Source organism: Kryptolebias marmoratus, linkage group LG11, assembly GCF_001649575.2.
Source record: "Kryptolebias marmoratus isolate JLee-2015 linkage group LG11, ASM164957v2, whole genome shotgun sequence".
Classification (NCBI taxonomy): Eukaryota; Metazoa; Chordata; class Actinopteri; order Cyprinodontiformes; family Rivulidae; genus Kryptolebias; species Kryptolebias marmoratus.
The window spans coordinates 9,394,208-9,412,231 of record NC_051440.1 but is presented as its reverse complement, the minus strand read 5'-3'; the positions used below and the strand labels follow the sequence as shown (position 1 = coordinate 9,412,231).

The following is an 18,024-nucleotide window of genomic DNA, read 5'->3' as shown; positions in this document are numbered from 1 at the left end:
GGGGGGGGGGGGGGGGAGTTGTTAAGGTACCTAGAAAATATAGATGAGTGCCGCAGTCTTCCACCAAAGTCAGCAGTTTCTGCAGACCGAAGAAGTAAATGCTGCAGCTTTCTAATTGTCTTATTGTTGCTCCCGTATTAATCTCACAGCAAAACTTTCAGCCACCAAAGCCTTATTGGATTTTTCCTGCTGCTTTTCTTTTTTTTTTGACTGGCCTGGGAAAACGGATAATTTATTTTGACTGTCTTTGCAAACCCCCACCCCCCCACCCTCCTATCCGGTACCTGCATGTCCTGCATCTGTCTGGCCTGACCCACTTCTGCTTCCACGGCCATCAGTGACACGATGTGTGTGCAGTCACTTATTGGTAAAGATGTATGACTTTAGAATGTGTGTGTTTTTAAGCCCCAACAGAGGATACAAGAAGCTAGCGCACACGTGAAGTTTTGAAGCCTGGCTGCAAGTGTCCCACTGGGGATATTTAATATTGCCGAAAAAATGTCTGGCTCAGCGTTTCAGGAGAGTTGTAGTAAATTAGGCTGGCTGCGAAGCACACAGACTCCCACAGCACTAATGCCCACTCCTTGTTTCAGTATACTGTGTAAACACCCCCCACACCCCCCTCCCTGAGTGGCATCCTTTACGCACAGCCAGGTATCTGCTCCTCACTGCCATAGAACCATAGACCCTCATCTGCCTATGTAAATATGATCACAGAGAAAAAAGAGATTTCCGTTAAAAAAGTGTGAAAACTTTTCTTTTTTTTCTTCCATACTTAAACTGAGGCCTGCCTTTGATTTCCCTGCAACACAATAAAGACTGGGCTGTTGTTTTAATCTGTCTTTTCATTCAGCGTTCTTGGTATCTCGCTGGGTTTTTAATCTCCTCGCTCTTACGCAGAACCCTTTTCACCATGTGCAAGACTGAATGCTGGTAAAATGCCTCCAGGAGATTAAAACTGGTGACATTTATCTTTGCCTGGAAATTAGCCTCAAACAATCACTGCCCCACCACCCCCACCATTTTTTTTTTCTTTTCTTCTTCGTTTCATGTGCTTCGACCTTAAGTACAACTTACATGCATGGTAATGGAAATTAGTGCTCCCTTGATATTCTGGCAAATTAACAAGATAGAGCATCACTTGAGGCCTGTGTGTGTGTGCACAGCCTCCAAAAAGGCCACATTCTTGATTTACAGCAGGGAAAGATTCCCATCTTGGTCCTGCGTACATGCTTTGCCCATCTGCCTGCTGTCACTGTGTATTTTAAGTCCCCCGCTGAGCTTTGGACAGCCGTTGCTCTGCTAAGTGTGGCAGCATTCAAGGTTCATTTCACGTCTCTGTCACGCTACCGGAGCAGCGGTAAGGGGGTTCACAGGCGCTGCCTGCTCCTTCAAGAGCCGCTTTTTACTCTTGAGTGCTGGTGGCCCTTAGCTAAACCTGCACATCTGGGTAACTTTAATTGAGCGTCTTTAATGCTCCTCTCTGAGCGTGTGTTCTTGGACGTCTGCGTGTGACATGCGAGGCGACATTTCCGAGCATGTGCACCCCATGTACATACTCAGGTTTACACTATAAGGGAGCTCTGTTGTTGTGACGGGCGCGTCAGCCTCCTCAAAAGTGTTTGTGTCAACATGTATAAGTGCCTGCAGTGAGCACGGCGGCGGCGAGAGCGAAGCAGAGCGATCTCATTTTCAGCCGGCTGCGCTTCCCCGCTGCCTCTCAGCTGAGCTGTGATTTTCAAGCTCGCCTATAATGGCGCGCTGTAAGAAATCCAAAGAGCAGCCCCGAGGTCCAGGCAGCAGGACATTATTACAATGGCGGGAGATGACTTTGGAAGGGGAGGGTGGAGAAGGGGGAGATTGCTGCTGCTGCTGCTGCTCAGAGCGTAAATCTGTCAGGCTGGAGTCACAGTATCTAGGCTACAAGCATGGCAGATATTTAAAAGCAACAAAGAGTGGGTGAAAAGAGAGGAAACGGAGATGTGGAGTACTTCTCTGCGACTCCTAGTGTGGACGCTTTGTGAGTAAATGAACGGAAAAAATCTCACCAGTGTGGGTGGGAGCTGCAGCTCGCAAAAGTGCGAGAAGGATGCAAAGCGAGTCGTTTGCATTTAATCCACATTTGCTTATGAGGTAAAACTGGCGTCACAGGTGGAAAGATTTATTGACTTTGTCGGATTTATGGGGAGAAACTTGCAAAATGTTTCCCTGTTGCTTGAACAACGGCGCTGTGCATAAACCTTGGGAAAGGTCAGCACAGCAGAAGGCGTGAACACTAAAGTAAACAGTGGAGGTGTCTCACTGAGGAAGATTCATGAGGTGAACGCAGTGTTATTCTGTTTGGCATGGAGAATAAGGTTGCAGTCCCAGCAGAGGACATTGGAAAATATCAGAAACCCAAATGCAACATCAGTCAAAACAAGTAGATACTGTTCACACTTGCATTAAACGCACAAAAATACTCAGTTACACCCTTTAAAGGTGGATGCACACACATCCTCTCCTTGTTCTCCCTACCTTGAAAGAAGCTTGTAAAAAAAAAAAGTGTAATTCCATCACCGAAAAAACCTGTTCTTTGAATTTTTTTACAAATCAAAGTAATCACTCGTGCTCTTTCTTTTTGTTGCACCAGACAAAAAAAAAACAATCTTTCTTTTTTTTTCACTCCTCTCTGCAACCTTGCCATTCACCTCCTAATCACTCCTGCTCTCTTACCGCAAAATATTTCTCCTTGACTTTTTTCTTTTTTTTTTTTTTTTTTTTTTTGCACTGCACATCTCTCCTTGATCAGCATTTCCATGGAGACCGGGGTATTTTGTTACATTACTTGTGTGGGCGCTGCAGCACGGCTATAAATGCTTATGATGTTGTCACTATCACTCTAAGTGGCTTCGGACAAAAGCGGCAAATTCCTGCGTCGTAAAATTTTTATTAACAAGCTAGTGGAGAGTTAATTTTTGCCGTTTTTTTTTTGTTTGTTTGTTTTGTTTTGTTGTGTTGTGTTGTTTACCTACCAGACACTGGCACTGCTGGCAGTTCTCCACCCACGTGTCACCGCTGCCGTAGGTAAGCAGGCCGTTCTGGTGCAGGCACTGGCTGCTCAGGCGGGGGTCGCACTCGGGGCAGCAGAACAGGTCAGCGTTGGGGTTGTCGCAGTCGCACACCATCCTGCGGCACATCACTTGGCCGGCCTGGGTGGTTGGAGAACAATTAAACATTGAACGCACCGAGCGCACGCGGGCGTGACCAAACACTCACATGCGAACGACAAAGCCATTTGCATGATGGAGTCATTAAAAATGGATGTCCGTAATAAATAATGAAATAAAGGTTTTGAAGCCCGAGCCTTGTCAAGCTGTGAGTTTATGGCTCAAACTGTTGGCAAGACACGTCTGACTGAAATTAATTTAATGATTGTCTTTACTTCCTGTTCATCACCTCAGCTGTCTCAGTGTTTTATGTTGCTTTCCAACTGTCTAAATATATTACCTTTGACAAATGACTCACTCTCTTTTATAAACATGCATCTAAAATGCTGGAAGATTTCATCTGGGTATACTTTTGGCCAGAGGAACGAAATAAATTAGTCCGTAAACTAAAGTCTTTGATTGTTAGAACTATAATTCAGCAACTGTTTTGATCAACATTCAAGGTTTTCCTGTTTTAACTCCTACCTTTTTGTGTCTTTCAGCTCATGGTCACGGAAGAAAACACTCCCTTTTTTAAAGATTTTGAGAAACTTTAATTAAAACTGGAACTTTATTTGCCAAAGTTTTACTGAGTGATCAGAAAAAATGCATTTTAGATTGACAATGAAAGAAATGATTACCTGCGGTCTACATGCACATCCATCGGAAAACAAGCTGCTTATAGAAATAATATGTGCACTGCTGTGTAACTCACATTTCTTTATACTTCACATTTTTTATGATCCTTTGAAGGTTTTGTAAAAAAAACTTATTTAGACTTTAGATGCTTTTTCAGTCATTTTCAGTTCACAAATGTTTCATTTATTTACTTTTTTATTGAGCCACTTCAGACAACTTAACAGCCTGATACTGTTCATCTGATGTAGACAGTTTTTTTGTTTTTTTCAAACCTGAAACTTTTGTCCTTAATTTGTCCAATACCCTAATTTCTTAAAGCACATACTAGACAATGTGCTGTCACAGTCAGATACTGGACTGCAAATGAGTGAAAAAGCAGCCAAATGTCTGAACAAAAAACTTTGAACAACCTAAAAAAAGCCTGAAGAAAATACTGAACAAGACCACTTTAAATATTACAAAAAAAAGACTGGCTGCTTGGAAGTAAAACACAAAAAAGGCGTGGTTTAAAGTAAAGTACTATGCTGTTTCTCATTGAGGTTAATACTGGTACAAAAAGCAATCGGCAGAATTTCGAGCCATCTGCATCTCTAATAAAGTTGAAACAATAAACTACTTACACGTTGGACAACTTCTGTCTCAGTACATCCTGGTATTTATCCTGTCTGTGGTGTTTGACCTTGATTTTCCCCATCAGTTAGTTGTGCTTCTAATACCCAGCTGTGTCCACCCACCTCCAAAACAATAACATGTTTACCTCTGCTCCTCAAACAGCTCAATACAATTAATTTTGACAGACAGCTCTTCAATCTCCTGAATCAATTAATATGACTCATTTAATTAGAGAGCCATTTCTGTCCTGCTTCTTTGTGATCAAATGAATAATTCGCTGCTTGATCATTCAGTACCGACACTAATCCACCGTAATCACCTTCCACTACTGCCAGACACTTGGTATTAGATTTGAGTAAAATGCTGAAATGCAAAGTATGACTGCTGCGTGACCTGATAATCATGAAACAAAATGACAGAATGATTTTTCTGCACCAGATGCTCCCAGGTGCTTTGCCACCTGGGTATCACATATCGATGAAAACAACAAAACCAGAAGTCTTATTCCAAAATAACAACGTGCGACGACGCTCTCGCATCGCTGTCACGTCCTGTCAATCGCTTTCGTTTACAGAGGATCAAAATTCATTTAGAAAATTAGCATAATCATAAATAAAAAGGTTATTTTTATCGCTTTGTTGAGATATCTTTATTAAACATCAAACTCTGAAAGCCACAGACATCAGCCAAGGAATGGAGTTTCCTTCTTTGTGACACTTTTTCCACCCAGCTGTCTTTGGTTGACCTATTGTGATTCTTTTGGCTTTCAGCTTTATCTCTAACAAGTTAAACCCAGCTTTTTAGATTAAGATCAAAGGCCTTATATATAAAACAAGTACAACACAAGTTACACACATCAGTTTTTCTTTCTGTTTATGGTCCATCTACGTTTCAATCATAACCTACTACCCAGTGATTTGGATCATGACTAAAAGAATAAGATAACAGGTACAAGCATTTAAACTGTGGTTCCTTTTGGAGGGTGTTTGGATTTAAGCCAGTGTCTCAATGGGCTGTGACTACTGGCAACAAATTGCAGGCAATCTTTGCAAGGCAGTTTCCAAAATGTCCACAAAAGTTTGCAGAGGTTCTCAATTTTCTTGCCTATGTCACAGGATCTGGCTCTAGTGTTTTGGAAATTTCAAATGTGTAAAACCAACAACAACAACAACAAAAATTGCTGAAAAATTTTTCTCTCAAAATAGTCACAGAGTCATTGTTGGCAATGCAAAACCTTCTCAGTTTATTTTCTGTGAGTCAGAAAGTGCAATAAATGTGAGACAACTTTGGAAGGTTGGTGATCTATGAAGTTAAGCTGTGCCTGACTGAAGACAAAAAAAATGCAATCAAATCAAGACATTTAATACACTAATTAAAGTGTATTTCTGACTAAATTACACTAAAAACATGTGCATGTTTTTTTCAGAAATGCAGCAACTTATCTGCAGTATGCAAAAGTCTTGTAAATACCAATTCTGTGTGATTCCAAGTGAAATCACACAGAAACAAACACTCAGACAAAAACGAATGGAAACCAGTTTTCACTCAGACTTCAGAACTTAAAAAAAAATCAATATAGAATGAAAGAAGAGGAAACTACAGGTTATAAATTAGTCCTGAGGTGGTGCACTCTCGTCAGTGTCAATCTATAAAGCACAGGCTCATCCCAGGCATCTCCAAAAGAATGTTTCTGCTTCAATTACTCTCATGTCTATGAAAAATCACATTTATGTAATCAAACAGTGTTAATTAACCATTTGCAACTTTTGGTTTCATTTTTTTTAAAAACAACATATTTTGGCATTGTTATATCCAATAAATGGTTAAGCTACCACAAGCTATAACAATATGTATGGTTGAGTACAAAACTCTTTTTTGATTCAGTGCAAATGAGTAACATTACAGAAACAATTTTGTTCTGTGAGTCAGAAGAGAAGTTGATTAGGCCGTGAGACCTCCGCAGACGCAGCCGGTTCTGGTTGGACCATTCTGTCAGCTGCTGTGGAGATATTGACCTCACTGTTGGTCATCGTGTCCTTCTGCCTCCCACGCTACATGACTCAGTTGGACTGGGGGTGGTCTGTCTCTGGCACCAGACTCTCCTGTTTCAGCTTCACAGTCTATGACAATAATCACTATTACATTGTGTTACTGTGCCCAGCCTGCTTAATTTATTTATTTTTAAATACCTGCTAGTGTGGCGCTGTGACACTACTTATTTTCTCATTTTCTGTTAGTTATTGATCCCACAGGGGGGATATAGGGTATCATTGGAGGAAACCCAGCATCTTCACCATAGCAGCTTACAGTGAGGTCCCAGGAGAACTTTATGTGTCCCGAATCCTGACTATAAAGGGGCTCTGGAGACAACCGTGCTAGAGTCACAGAACAAAATTATTGCCATTATGAAACTCATTTGCAACATATTAAGGATGATAAATTGCCTGCTTGGTGACATGAATTGTTTGTTAAATAAACTGGTTAAAACATCCTTACAGTACAAGAAACTGGGAAGTCTGAACTGTAAAAGCTGCAAATGGTTTGTTTTCTCTGCAAACTGGAAACGATGATGCTAAATGGGCTACAGGCTTTCTGACGTTAAACATAATCATCATAAATGATCAGGCTAAGCCATTTACTTACATGATTGTGGTATTTCACAGACAGTAACTTTAATGAAAGCCATTTGTTGGCAACTTCAGTAATGAGACGGTGATTTGTAATAACATGATGCTGGCAACTGACAGAATCCAGACTGTCTGTGGGATGGTTCACACATTTTGTTTTTTTGTTTCTTTCTTTCCTCTCCATCCCAGAATATGTAAGTTATTGGTTCTGTGATCCTTTTTCTTAAGATTTATTTTTAGTTTACTTAAGGACGACTTTTTCACAGTCATTGATCACAAGAGTTTTAAAATTCAAATAGATTCTGAAGTTACACGTGCTTAAATAATTGGGGAAGCAGCAGAAGAAAGGCAAATCAATAAAAACAGCTCTGGTATCAACTTTCAAATTGCACTTGGATCCTTAAAAACAAGCCACGAATCCCAAAAGTCTTGTCAAAATTCTCTGTAATTCATGCCATCCATCTTTTCTTTAACTCTGACCAGTTCTCCAGTCTCTGCTGATGGAAAACAAACAAACAAACAAAAATGTCCACAGCATGATGCTGCCACCAATATGCTTCACTGCGGGCATTTTCTCAGCATAAATAGAGGTGCTGTCCCCAAAAAGTTCAAGTTTCATTTGATCACAGCAACTTTTTTCACGTTTTGAATATTATTTGTCCTTCTGATTGCATAAAGTTGATATAAAAACCACAGGATGAAGTTTTTAAACATTGCTTTTAAGCATCTTGCACAAGGTGACATTAAAGATGTTTTTGTCATTATATCTCTGGCCATCTGGATGAAACTTATTTTTGCTTCTTTTACCTACAATTTAGTCCAAGCTATCTCCGAATATAGCTTTTCCAGCTACCAAATGTCCCACTAAATACCAGAGGGATTGGCAAAGTTAGCTGTTAATTTTGTGGGTTTGTAACTACAAACACATTACATAAAACTCATTTTACCCACTGGTGATATAAATTATTTATCTGTGCAGCTTTATGAACACGCAGTTCCACTATCCTTTCAATTATTTACTGTGACTGAGTGCAAACTACAGTAAACTTTTCTTCTTTGTACAGAGGCAGTGGATTAAACATAATTTGCAACAACGATCTAAGTTTTTTTTAGCATCTTTTAAGGGTCAAACATGAGTATGTTTGCACGTCAAAGTTATGAAATATTAGTGGAAGGGCTTTGCCATTTTTGGCCCATAATGATATCAGCCTGGAGGTGTCATATTGTTAGTACTTTACAAGTTATTACACATCTCATTTGATTAAAAACAAACTAAAACGTTCATTAATTTTCTCAATTTGTTCTAAAATGTCAGACACTTGCTGGAGAGGAGTGGTGTGGTTCTTCAACAGAGAAAGGTGACATTTGTTGCTGATTGGCTCTGTGGGGGACGGCATCGCTCAAACAAAAGAGCAGGTTTACACTTGTTTAGTTATTCTTTGTTTAGACATTTGGAAAATGGAGATCAGCTGGATGCACAAACAGGACAAATGAGAGGAAGGGGGCGAGCATCAACAGTAAACCGCTGCTGTGAACAGATGTCCCGTGTCTGCTTGTTTTGGTTTAAGCGGATCCATCGTCTCACCTGTTTCAGTTCATTTGTCTCCCCGAGTGATGCTCTCGGTTTCTTACCTGGCAGGAGCACACCGAGCACCTATCGCTGTCCAGCACCCAGATCTGCCCGCTGTGCTTGACCTTGTTGTCATGGATACAGTCGCCGGTGCAGTTGTGCCCGTGGGGGCACCGGCAGTCGTAGCCTCCCTCCAGGTTGAAGCACACTGTGTCGTTGGCACAGGTGTTCCTCCCCGTCTTGCATTCATTAATATCTGCGGGGAGCACAAGAAAAATGACATCGTACATATGCTCAGTGCAGGTGACGCCGTTTCTATGCACGGGCTGTGAAAAATGTCCATTAGAAAAGCCATTAATGCTGCTTTGCTGCAGAATGCAATGCAAAAAACCAAACAAAACTGAAGCAACACACACACGTACATGTTTCAAATCCAGAGGGAAACAGACAGTGTGCAACTGTATTGTAACCCAGAAACCCACTTATGGCCCAATTCAAACTTTCCGAGGTGCAGACGGGTTATTATTCTGTTATTTATTTATTTATTTGAGAGTGCCTTTAATGTGCTTTTTTTTTTGTCTCTCTTGCCTCCTTCAGCTCAAGCTGACAACTCAGACGGGGTCAAACAGCGGAGCAGCGGCAGCACTATTGTTACAGGCTTTGCTTCCATGTTAGTGTTGATTGAGGGTTTCTGTTCTGACAGCTCTGACATGTCTTCCGACACGCCGAATCAGAGACAATGTTCCAAAAAATGAACAAGCTGCAGAAAAAGCAAAGTGACATTTTGGGAAAGAGAAAAAAAAAACGAAAGAAAGAAAGAAAACAATACACACGTACGGTGACGTACCTCTCTAATTAAATTCTGTATCGGAAAAAAAAAAAAAAAATCTAACAAGTTGAGTGAGCCTCTGACCAACATATTTTTTATTCATTAAGTTTACACACTTTACACCTAAATAAAGGGATAGCTCAGATCTTATGAAGTGGGGTTCTGTGGAAAGGTTATGAACAATCTTACATGTTGTAGATGGCTCGTTGGAGGAAAAGAGAAAAAGGTTTGTATTGGCGAAAATGACAAGCTAACAGCTAAACTGAGTGGGTCAAAGACCAAAGTGGATTGCTGCTGTCTAAAAACAACTCAAATATCAAAAATGTCATAGTGGCTCATGCAAATGCTACTTTATTAACCTTTATATTTCTGTTAATTTTGCTTTACATGGTCATTCTTGCAGAAATGTTGGGATGTTCCTGCCTGAGGTGCCCCAGGCTAAACCGGATCACTGCAGCTTCTGGTGCTGCTGTTTCCACTAGCAAATAACCCTGGAAATCCATGGAAATAAATGTGCAAGGTAACACTGGCAAGAAAATAAAGGTTAAGCAAGTACTGTTCGCATGGAGCGCTATAAAATTTCTTTGGATTTGTGTTGTTTTAACTCCACTTTAGGCTTTGCTTCTCTCAGACTACTCAGACCAGGTTCGTTGATCTGGTCAAAATTAATTTCTCCATTAATTTCTCCAAACCAAAGCTGTTCAAAGAGCAATTTACTAAAAGTAAGGTGAAATGTTTATAACCTCTTCATGGATTCCCACTTCATAAGGTCTGAATTATCATTCAATCACAAAAGTTTAACATCAAAGATAATGTTAAATGGATAATCTGGTCATTTTTGAAGTCATGTTCTGTCAAATTAACTTTTGCAGACTATAGAGAAAAAGGCAGGAATCTTTATCCAGGCTAGGCTAATGAGTACCATGTTTTTATTGTTTTTTTTTTTTAGGCTTCTAAAACAACTTTTACTCAAAACATCATACCAATGTGAAAGAATGCACTACTGTCTAAAAATAAACCTCCGCCCATTCTGTTGACCAAAACTTTAATTTCAAAACATCTAGACTTGTTTTGTATTTTGAGAAGTATTGGTAAAGTATCTTTTTTTTTAAATGTGTGAATAAATATGTGTATGTGTATACTTTTTTTTCCTGCAGATGTATTTTACATGTTTGTGGCAGTTAACATATTGACATTACCACCAAACTTTGTTTATAGTAGTGTCAAGAAAGTGATGGTGGTTAACTCACCCACGCATGATTCCCCATTGGCGGAAAACAAGCCGTTGTCATGGTAGCCATCACGACACTCGCAGTGGTACCAGCCGGGCAAGTTGACACAAGTGGATTTACTATCACACTCGACAAAGCCGTCCGCACACTCGTTGATATCTGAAGAAGAGGAGCGACACCCGAGATGTACATCGGATTTTAAAATATGCTTTTTTTTTTTTTTTCCAGTGACTGAGACACTGAGCTCCATCGTTGCCTCTTGGGCATTTTTTAACACTGACTGATTCATAATTAATGAAACAACATGTGTAGTCTTTGTGAGACCAAAGGCTTTATTGATCAAACTTTGTTTCACAGCCGGAGAATGACATCTGTATCAATAAAAGATAGCAGGGAATAAATAAATCTAATCTGAGAAGCTTATTCTTACAAGAGCGAGCTCGTGTTTTGAAACCCGGTGCCAGTAAAACTCTTCGTAGTGTACAGACATGCAGGTAAACAAATTATTTCCAACGTGAGTGCACTGTTTTTAATTCGTTTTGCCCAGACGAGACTCGCGGCAACGATGTGAAAAGACACTCAGCAAATGGCTCTGGGTGGGTGTCAATAAATGGAGCTGATGTTTATTTTCGCAGAGCACCACTTAGAAAAATCCTTGCCTCTGCCTCCTCTTACAGCTCTTGTCTTTAATGCAAGACTGAGATTAAGTGCTCTGACTCTCTCCTCCCCGTATTTGTCTCCCTGTCATTCTCCGTTTGACTTTTTATTCTTTTGCTTTGTTTTGCTTCTCTTTTTTTTTTTTACTCTCTCTCTCTCCCACTCTCTCGTTCTGGCTTTCATTACAGTGAGCCGCCCAGCGAACATCAACCAAGAAAAATCCAATTCACTTGTTAACAATGAGCATAATGCACACAGAGAGACAGATTGCTCTGATATTCCAGCTAACATTTAATTAAACCAAGGCCCCAGACCCACATGAAAGGGGGAAAAAAAACCAACCCGTTATTATGCAGCAGGGCTAAATATGTTTAGGTCTGGACATGCACCGTGATTAAATGCGTCTGCATGGCCAGTGATGGCTTTTTTTATGATTACGCATGATGCACGATGCTCCGCTCTCATTATGAAAATGGCAGTGTGCTGTGTATGACCTTCTTCACATCTGTATGGCATCAGTATCCCCCACAGAGCGACAGGCAGACGGGCACATGGGTCTCCCAACCCCACCCCCCCACTACCACCACCCAGGCTGTAATAGGATTAAGATCTATCGGCTAATGAGCCCTGAGCCTTTAAATAGAATTTCTGCAGCAGATTAACCGTTGATCAAATGTCCCACAGATTAGGGTTTTATCTGTCGGGAAGGTGGGGGGATAAAAATGACTCACATTTGTCTGAGTTTGCTGGTAATTTGCTTAAAAAAAAAAAAAAAGAAAAAAAAAAAAGAGCATTCCTTGAAGGAATATGTCACCCGCCACCTTTTTGTTATGTGCAGTCTCATGTGATAATGTGAGATCTTGCAAGAAAATAGAGCTCGGAGTATGTGTTAGGAATGACTTTTATCTGTACATTTGACTGTGTTCTAGCCATTTTTGTGTTTGCTAATGTCAAATAGCAGTGGTCTGTGTGGGGGCAACTTGAATTAGGGTGACTCCAAAAGTTAATCAGTTGTAGATTTACATCCAGTGGTTACTTTCTGGGAGATTCATTAAAATCCGTCCAGTGCCTTTTTAATTTATTTTTGTTGACAGACAGCGAGTTGACGCCAAATTTTAACGGAAAAATTTTAACAGCAAAATTTTAACAAAGATTTGTTGTAACATGTTAGTGTTCAGAACATTTGATTGGCATTCATCTCAGGTACCACGACATAAAATCCTTGCTCAAAATCTATATAATGGACTGAGATATAGTCTTTTTTTAGTGGTTTGAAAAGCTGTGGCAGTCATCTTCAATCTGCATGACTCCAAAAGTTTATCAGTTGTAGATGTACTTTAAGATTGCTTTCAGAAAGTTTCATTAAGATCTGTTTATTAGTTCATGAAATATTTAATGAAAAGATTTGGCCCCAATCGTTAATGGCAAATTTGTACGATCCGTTATGTGTTGGGCAGAACTCGCAGCTGCTACCACACCCAATTTTAGCTCAACATCTGAAAACTGATTGAGTTATGTTGATTTCTGTGTTTGCTAAGGTTTCTCAGCTGTGGTGGCCATCTTGAATTGGATTGACTCCAAAAGTGAATCAGTTGTAGACATACAATGTAGGATTAGCTTCTGACAGCTTCAATAAAATGTGTCCACTGGTTCATGAGATACTTCAGGTAACAGTTCAGATGAACACACAGACACAGGTGAAAACATGATCACCTCTTGACCTTTGGAGGCTCGGGATAAAAACCCACACATTCCTTTTTTTTCCTTTCTTTTTTCCCTATATTTGACAGGTTCAGGGAGGTGCTTCAGGTGGGTCACTGTTCCATCTAACTAATCTGTAATTTGGTGAAAGCAGAACAGCTCGTTTTCTCCCATTAGGGTCAGCTTAAAGGCACACAGCTTGAAATCACAAGCCTGCATCAAATAAAATAACCAGCCAATCTTTGACAGTGATTCTAAATTCTCCACACTCTCTGAATAGAAGTCTCCACGGCTCTTTGTTGCCTGTGAGTTTCACCATGATAGGGAGCTTTTAAGAAAGGAGAAAATGCATGAAGTGTAATGCCAGTACATGGGTGGTAAAAAAAAAACAAAGTTACTCTAAAATTGCTTGAATCAGCCTCCCCATTATGTCTGTATGAAACAGCTCTGAGTACAACCGAGCAGTCAGACACTATTTATATCACACAGCGGTGATGAAGTAAGTCTAAAATTATTCAAATGGGTTATTTTCAGCCAGTTTCATTCAAGTATTTAAATGTCTGCTGATAACAACAGAGATTTGTCCCGTTCCCTTTCATCCCGAGCAAACCTGTCAGCTGCCATTATGGGGCGATGCTTCTCAACCTGCTGCCAAATCAACTTTTTTTTTTTAGGCGCTTCAGCATTTTAGGTTTTGGTACAACTCAACCGCATCTTTTGTAGATTGAAAGTCTGATACACGGTACAACATCGCCCGCTAAAACATTGCCCTCTCCTTTATCTTCTTTCATAAATGAGAAAGGAAGATCACCGTAATTAAATCATCAAGACTGACAGTCAGACAAGCACGCTGCTGAGAGAAGCTGTCCCCGTTGAATCACGGGGCTTTTGTTCAACCGTTCAGTATTTTCACTTGTTAAATAATTCTCTCTCCTTACTGAGATTTTGAAAAATACCCAATAAAAGCTAAATAAAATCTGTTTCTGTCTCCTGGTAAGGTCAAGGCTACGCTACGGCGGTTACCCTGGTGATGGAAAGACACATGATGACAAAAAAATAACCTCCAGTGTACGGAGAGAGGAGGATGTTGAGTAAATATGGAAGGGAATTAAAGGGTTTGTATTCCTTGAAGGAATGCGTAAGGCCCACCATGTTTCATGCCAGAGTTCAAGGTGATCAAGTTCATTCAAGATGGTCGCCACAGTCATATCATGTGAGATGTGTTAATGCTCGTAAATATGGGTTGAGGATGACGACCACATAAATTCACCTGATTCAGAGGTTAAATTACCTCTTCTTGTTCTGCAGAAGCCTGTTAATCACCCATTGATTCAAATCAGCTGTGTTGGAGCAGAGAAACAAGGAAAACATGCAGGATGGTGGCCCTCGAGGACCAGGATTGCCCACCCCTGTTTCAGATGTTTCCCTGCTCTTCAGCAGGTCTTCAGGTCCTGCAGAAGCCTGGTAATTACTCAGTAATTCAAATCAGGTGTGTCGAAGCAGAGAAACACTTAAAACATGCAGGACAGCGGCCCTCCTGGACCAGGATTGGACACCCCTGACATAAATTTTACCTAAGCATCTGTAGTTTTGCGTAAGTTCTCGCCTTTTTTATGCTGACAAAAGTAGATTAGCTGTTGCAGCCATCTTGATTTGGGTTGACAGGTGTCAGTAGGTGTACATCTGAAGATCACTTTCTGAACGTTTTAATAAAATCCATTCAATGGTTCATGATTCAGTGTCATGATGTGTGTGACATGATTCTCAATGTCCAAAGACTTAGATGAGTTATAGCCACTACATGATATATTTTGCTAACAAAAAAACACAATTGACTACATCAGAGTAAAAGTTTTAAAAACACACCTAATTTGATCAGTAAACTCTTAAGGTACATGTTAGGGATGAGTCTCACATACTACCACACCAAATTTGAGCTCAATATCTGTAAACTTGACTGAGTCTTAGCTGTGGTGGCCATTTTGGATGGGGTTGCCTCTAAACGTTAAGCAGTTGTAGACGCACACCCAATGATTACTTTCTGAGAGTTCCATTAAAATCTGCCCACTGGCCCATGAGATATTTTGCTAAGGGTACAGACTAACACCTGGAGAGGTCAAGGCTACAGCAGTTACCCTGGTGATGGAAAGACACAGAAACTGACAAGAAGAAACACCTCCAGTGTGCGGAGAGAGGAGGATGAGGATGACACGGAATAAAACCCGAAGAGGAAAAGGAAGAAGTCAGGAGGAGGAGGAGGAGGAGGAGGAAAAGTCAAAGAAAGAGAACAGGCCAGAATAAGACAGACTGCAATTATTCTTCTCGTTATCCTGAGTGGCAGGCCGGAAACAAGGGCTCTATTAAAGCCTCTCTCGAAGGACGAGGTGAAAAAAAAAAAAAAAGGCGACCAGTCTTTTTTTTTCCTCCTGAGCTTGTTATGCCTCTTCACCAGGAACCTGCCTCCTTCCCGTTTTTATTCATCCACTGCCTTCACCTTCCCAGGTGTTCCTTTTTTCCCCTCGTCTACCTCAAAGCAGACGAAAGAAGCAGAGGTGCTCTCATTATTACCTTTGCCGGAGCCTGCAGTTTGCTGCCTCTTTGAGCCCAGAAGGGCAGAATAGAGAGCTGAATTTTGTCTGCCCTCGTCATGGCTTCTGTTCATCGCCCCTGCTCCTGATAACCTCTTCACTTCATTCTTTTTCATTTCGACTTTCTCCGATCTTGGACAAGAGCAGCTCGTTGCCTTCCTCTTTCTATAACGCTCTCTTTCTTTTAAGCCAACAGACAGCCCTAGGGGTGGAAGACAGTTATGCGCCATTGCATCACTCTGTGTCAGAATTGTTATTGCTGTCACTTGTACATTTCTAATATGGTAGCATAATTACTGGCCGCCACCGTAGAGGCGAAGGTGGATAATGTTTGTGCCCGTGTATGTGTGTGCACGTGGTTTTTGTCTGTTAATGAATCTGTCAGAAAGTAATCATTAAATGTACATCTACAGCTGATTCACTTTTGGAGTCAACCAGAGTCAAGATGGCCGTCATACTTAATCAACCTTAGCAAACATGAAAAGGGCTATAAACCGGTCAATTTTACAGACACTAAGTTAAAACTTGGTGTTGTAGCTGAAACTGATCCCCAGTACATATTCTGAGTGCTAACAGACTGCATGAGATCTTTGCTTTAAACTTTAGCATTAACTGTTGTAGTCAACCCTTTTTGTCTGTTAGCAAAATATTTCATAAACCACTGTTCTAATTTTAATGAAACTTACTTGAATTTATCAGTGGATGTACGTCTTCAACTGCTCAGCATTTGGAGTCAACCTGATTCAAGATGGCCATCACAACTAATAAGCCTTATCTGGCCAAAAAATGGCTACATCTCAGTTTTACAAATTTTAAGCTAAAATTTGATATGGTAGTAGCTGAGAGTCATTCCCAACACAGCACTAGCAAATTACACAAGAGCTTGTGAGATTGCATGTAATCGTGCACAACATAGTTTTCAAAATTTTACCAAAACGGCTATAACTCTATCATTTCTGAATGCAAGATTACCTTAGTTCAAAACTCTGGCCTGAAAGGCAGAGAGGGATGTTTATTACTTCAAGGAATGCCTTTAATTCCAGATAATTTGCATTTCCTTAAAAGTCTACCTGAAAATCTTAAATTTGTTTATTCCCAGATCTCAACTCCTGCACCTCAGTCAGATCCGAACAGAAGTGGATTTCAAAATAAGTCAAATTTGTTGTGTCGGATCAAAAATCCATGGAGAAAAGACTGCGGAGCCTTTCATTTGATGGTAAAATGCCCCTTCTGTTTATTTACAGTACGGCGTAACTACTTGAGAGCAGTTCCTGGTCTTCATTAAAAAATAAATAAAATAAAATAAAGGAGTGCATTCAAATAATCATCCAATCATCGTGAAACCCTAGGCAAACGGAGCTGCACGCACAGTTCCTGAAGATGAAACAGACACTGAAATGCAAATCCATATCTGCAAGCACTTGAGTGGGAGAGTGGATGAGTAATCACGGAAAATTGGAAACAAGTCGTGTGAACAATCGGTGGCTGCAAGCACACTCAAAATGCAATCACTCCGTATGTAATTCCCTCATTTCTGACAGAATAGCTGAATGCACAGTTTGTCGATGGCAATTTGTAATAACAAAAACATACAAAATACTGTGGAGGTGAACAACAGAAGAAGGGCTTTTCTTTTTAAAAATGTAAGGCGAAAAGGTGTTGTCTGTTTTAAAAAAATTGTTCTTTTAGTCTTCAGGTTTATGAGCGGGAGGATAGATGTCTGTGACTGACAGCTGAGCCAACTGGAGGGAAATACACAACCTTCTGTGCTGCTAAGTGCTACCCAATAACTCACACAGCACAAAAACAAAGGTTTAACATGAAAACTTGTTCAGACGTTGCCACCAACTGACTTCATGTAGACTTCATGTAGTTAAGCATCACTTCAAAAACCCCATCCTTGTTCAAGCACGGTAGTGACAGTATCATTTTTGTTTCCGCAACAAGAATTGAGTGACGAGTCAGACTAAATCGACAATCAGAGTATCTATTAAATCTAAAAGTAATCTAGTGTAATTTTATTTTAAAGTTCTACTAAACACTATTTTAATGATTTCTATATCATATTATTTCTGTTTCCGATACGCTTAATATGTTCCGATTTGCTACACGTTCATGCAGAACGTATTGCAACATGTCCCAATGTGTAAAGAACTACAAACATCCATGTAATTAACAGTTTGATGCAAAAGAAATGTGCTGTAAAAGTTGATAAGATACCGTTCACGAAGACCACTATAACACTGTTGAGGTTTGAGTTGTTCTACATTAAATAAATGTACTCTGGAACTGACCTAATTTAAGTTAGCTTGACTTGTCTGACTTGAACATTTCTCTCTAATTCTTCAAAATAAGATCACTGCTGTATACTGTGGGCAAGA

General features: G+C 40.3%; 1 protein-coding gene across 3 annotated transcripts in view; it reads right to left on the bottom strand.

Annotated features, from left to right (window-relative positions):
* Nucleotides 1-18,024, bottom strand: part of nell2a (neural EGFL like 2a) — a 103,318-nt gene that overhangs the window by 4,196 nt on the left and 81,098 nt on the right. For all 3 annotated transcript variants that reach the window (XM_017434767.3, XM_017434768.3, XM_017434769.3), the window contains exons 16-18: nucleotides 10,716-10,856; nucleotides 8,699-8,892; nucleotides 3,015-3,191 (exon numbers count right to left, since the gene is read on the bottom strand). In XM_017434767.3, the coding sequence (XP_017290256.1) occupies nucleotides 3,015-3,191; nucleotides 8,699-8,892; nucleotides 10,716-10,856 (512 nt within the window). The remainder of the gene's footprint in view (nucleotides 1-3,014; nucleotides 3,192-8,698; nucleotides 8,893-10,715; nucleotides 10,857-18,024) is intronic.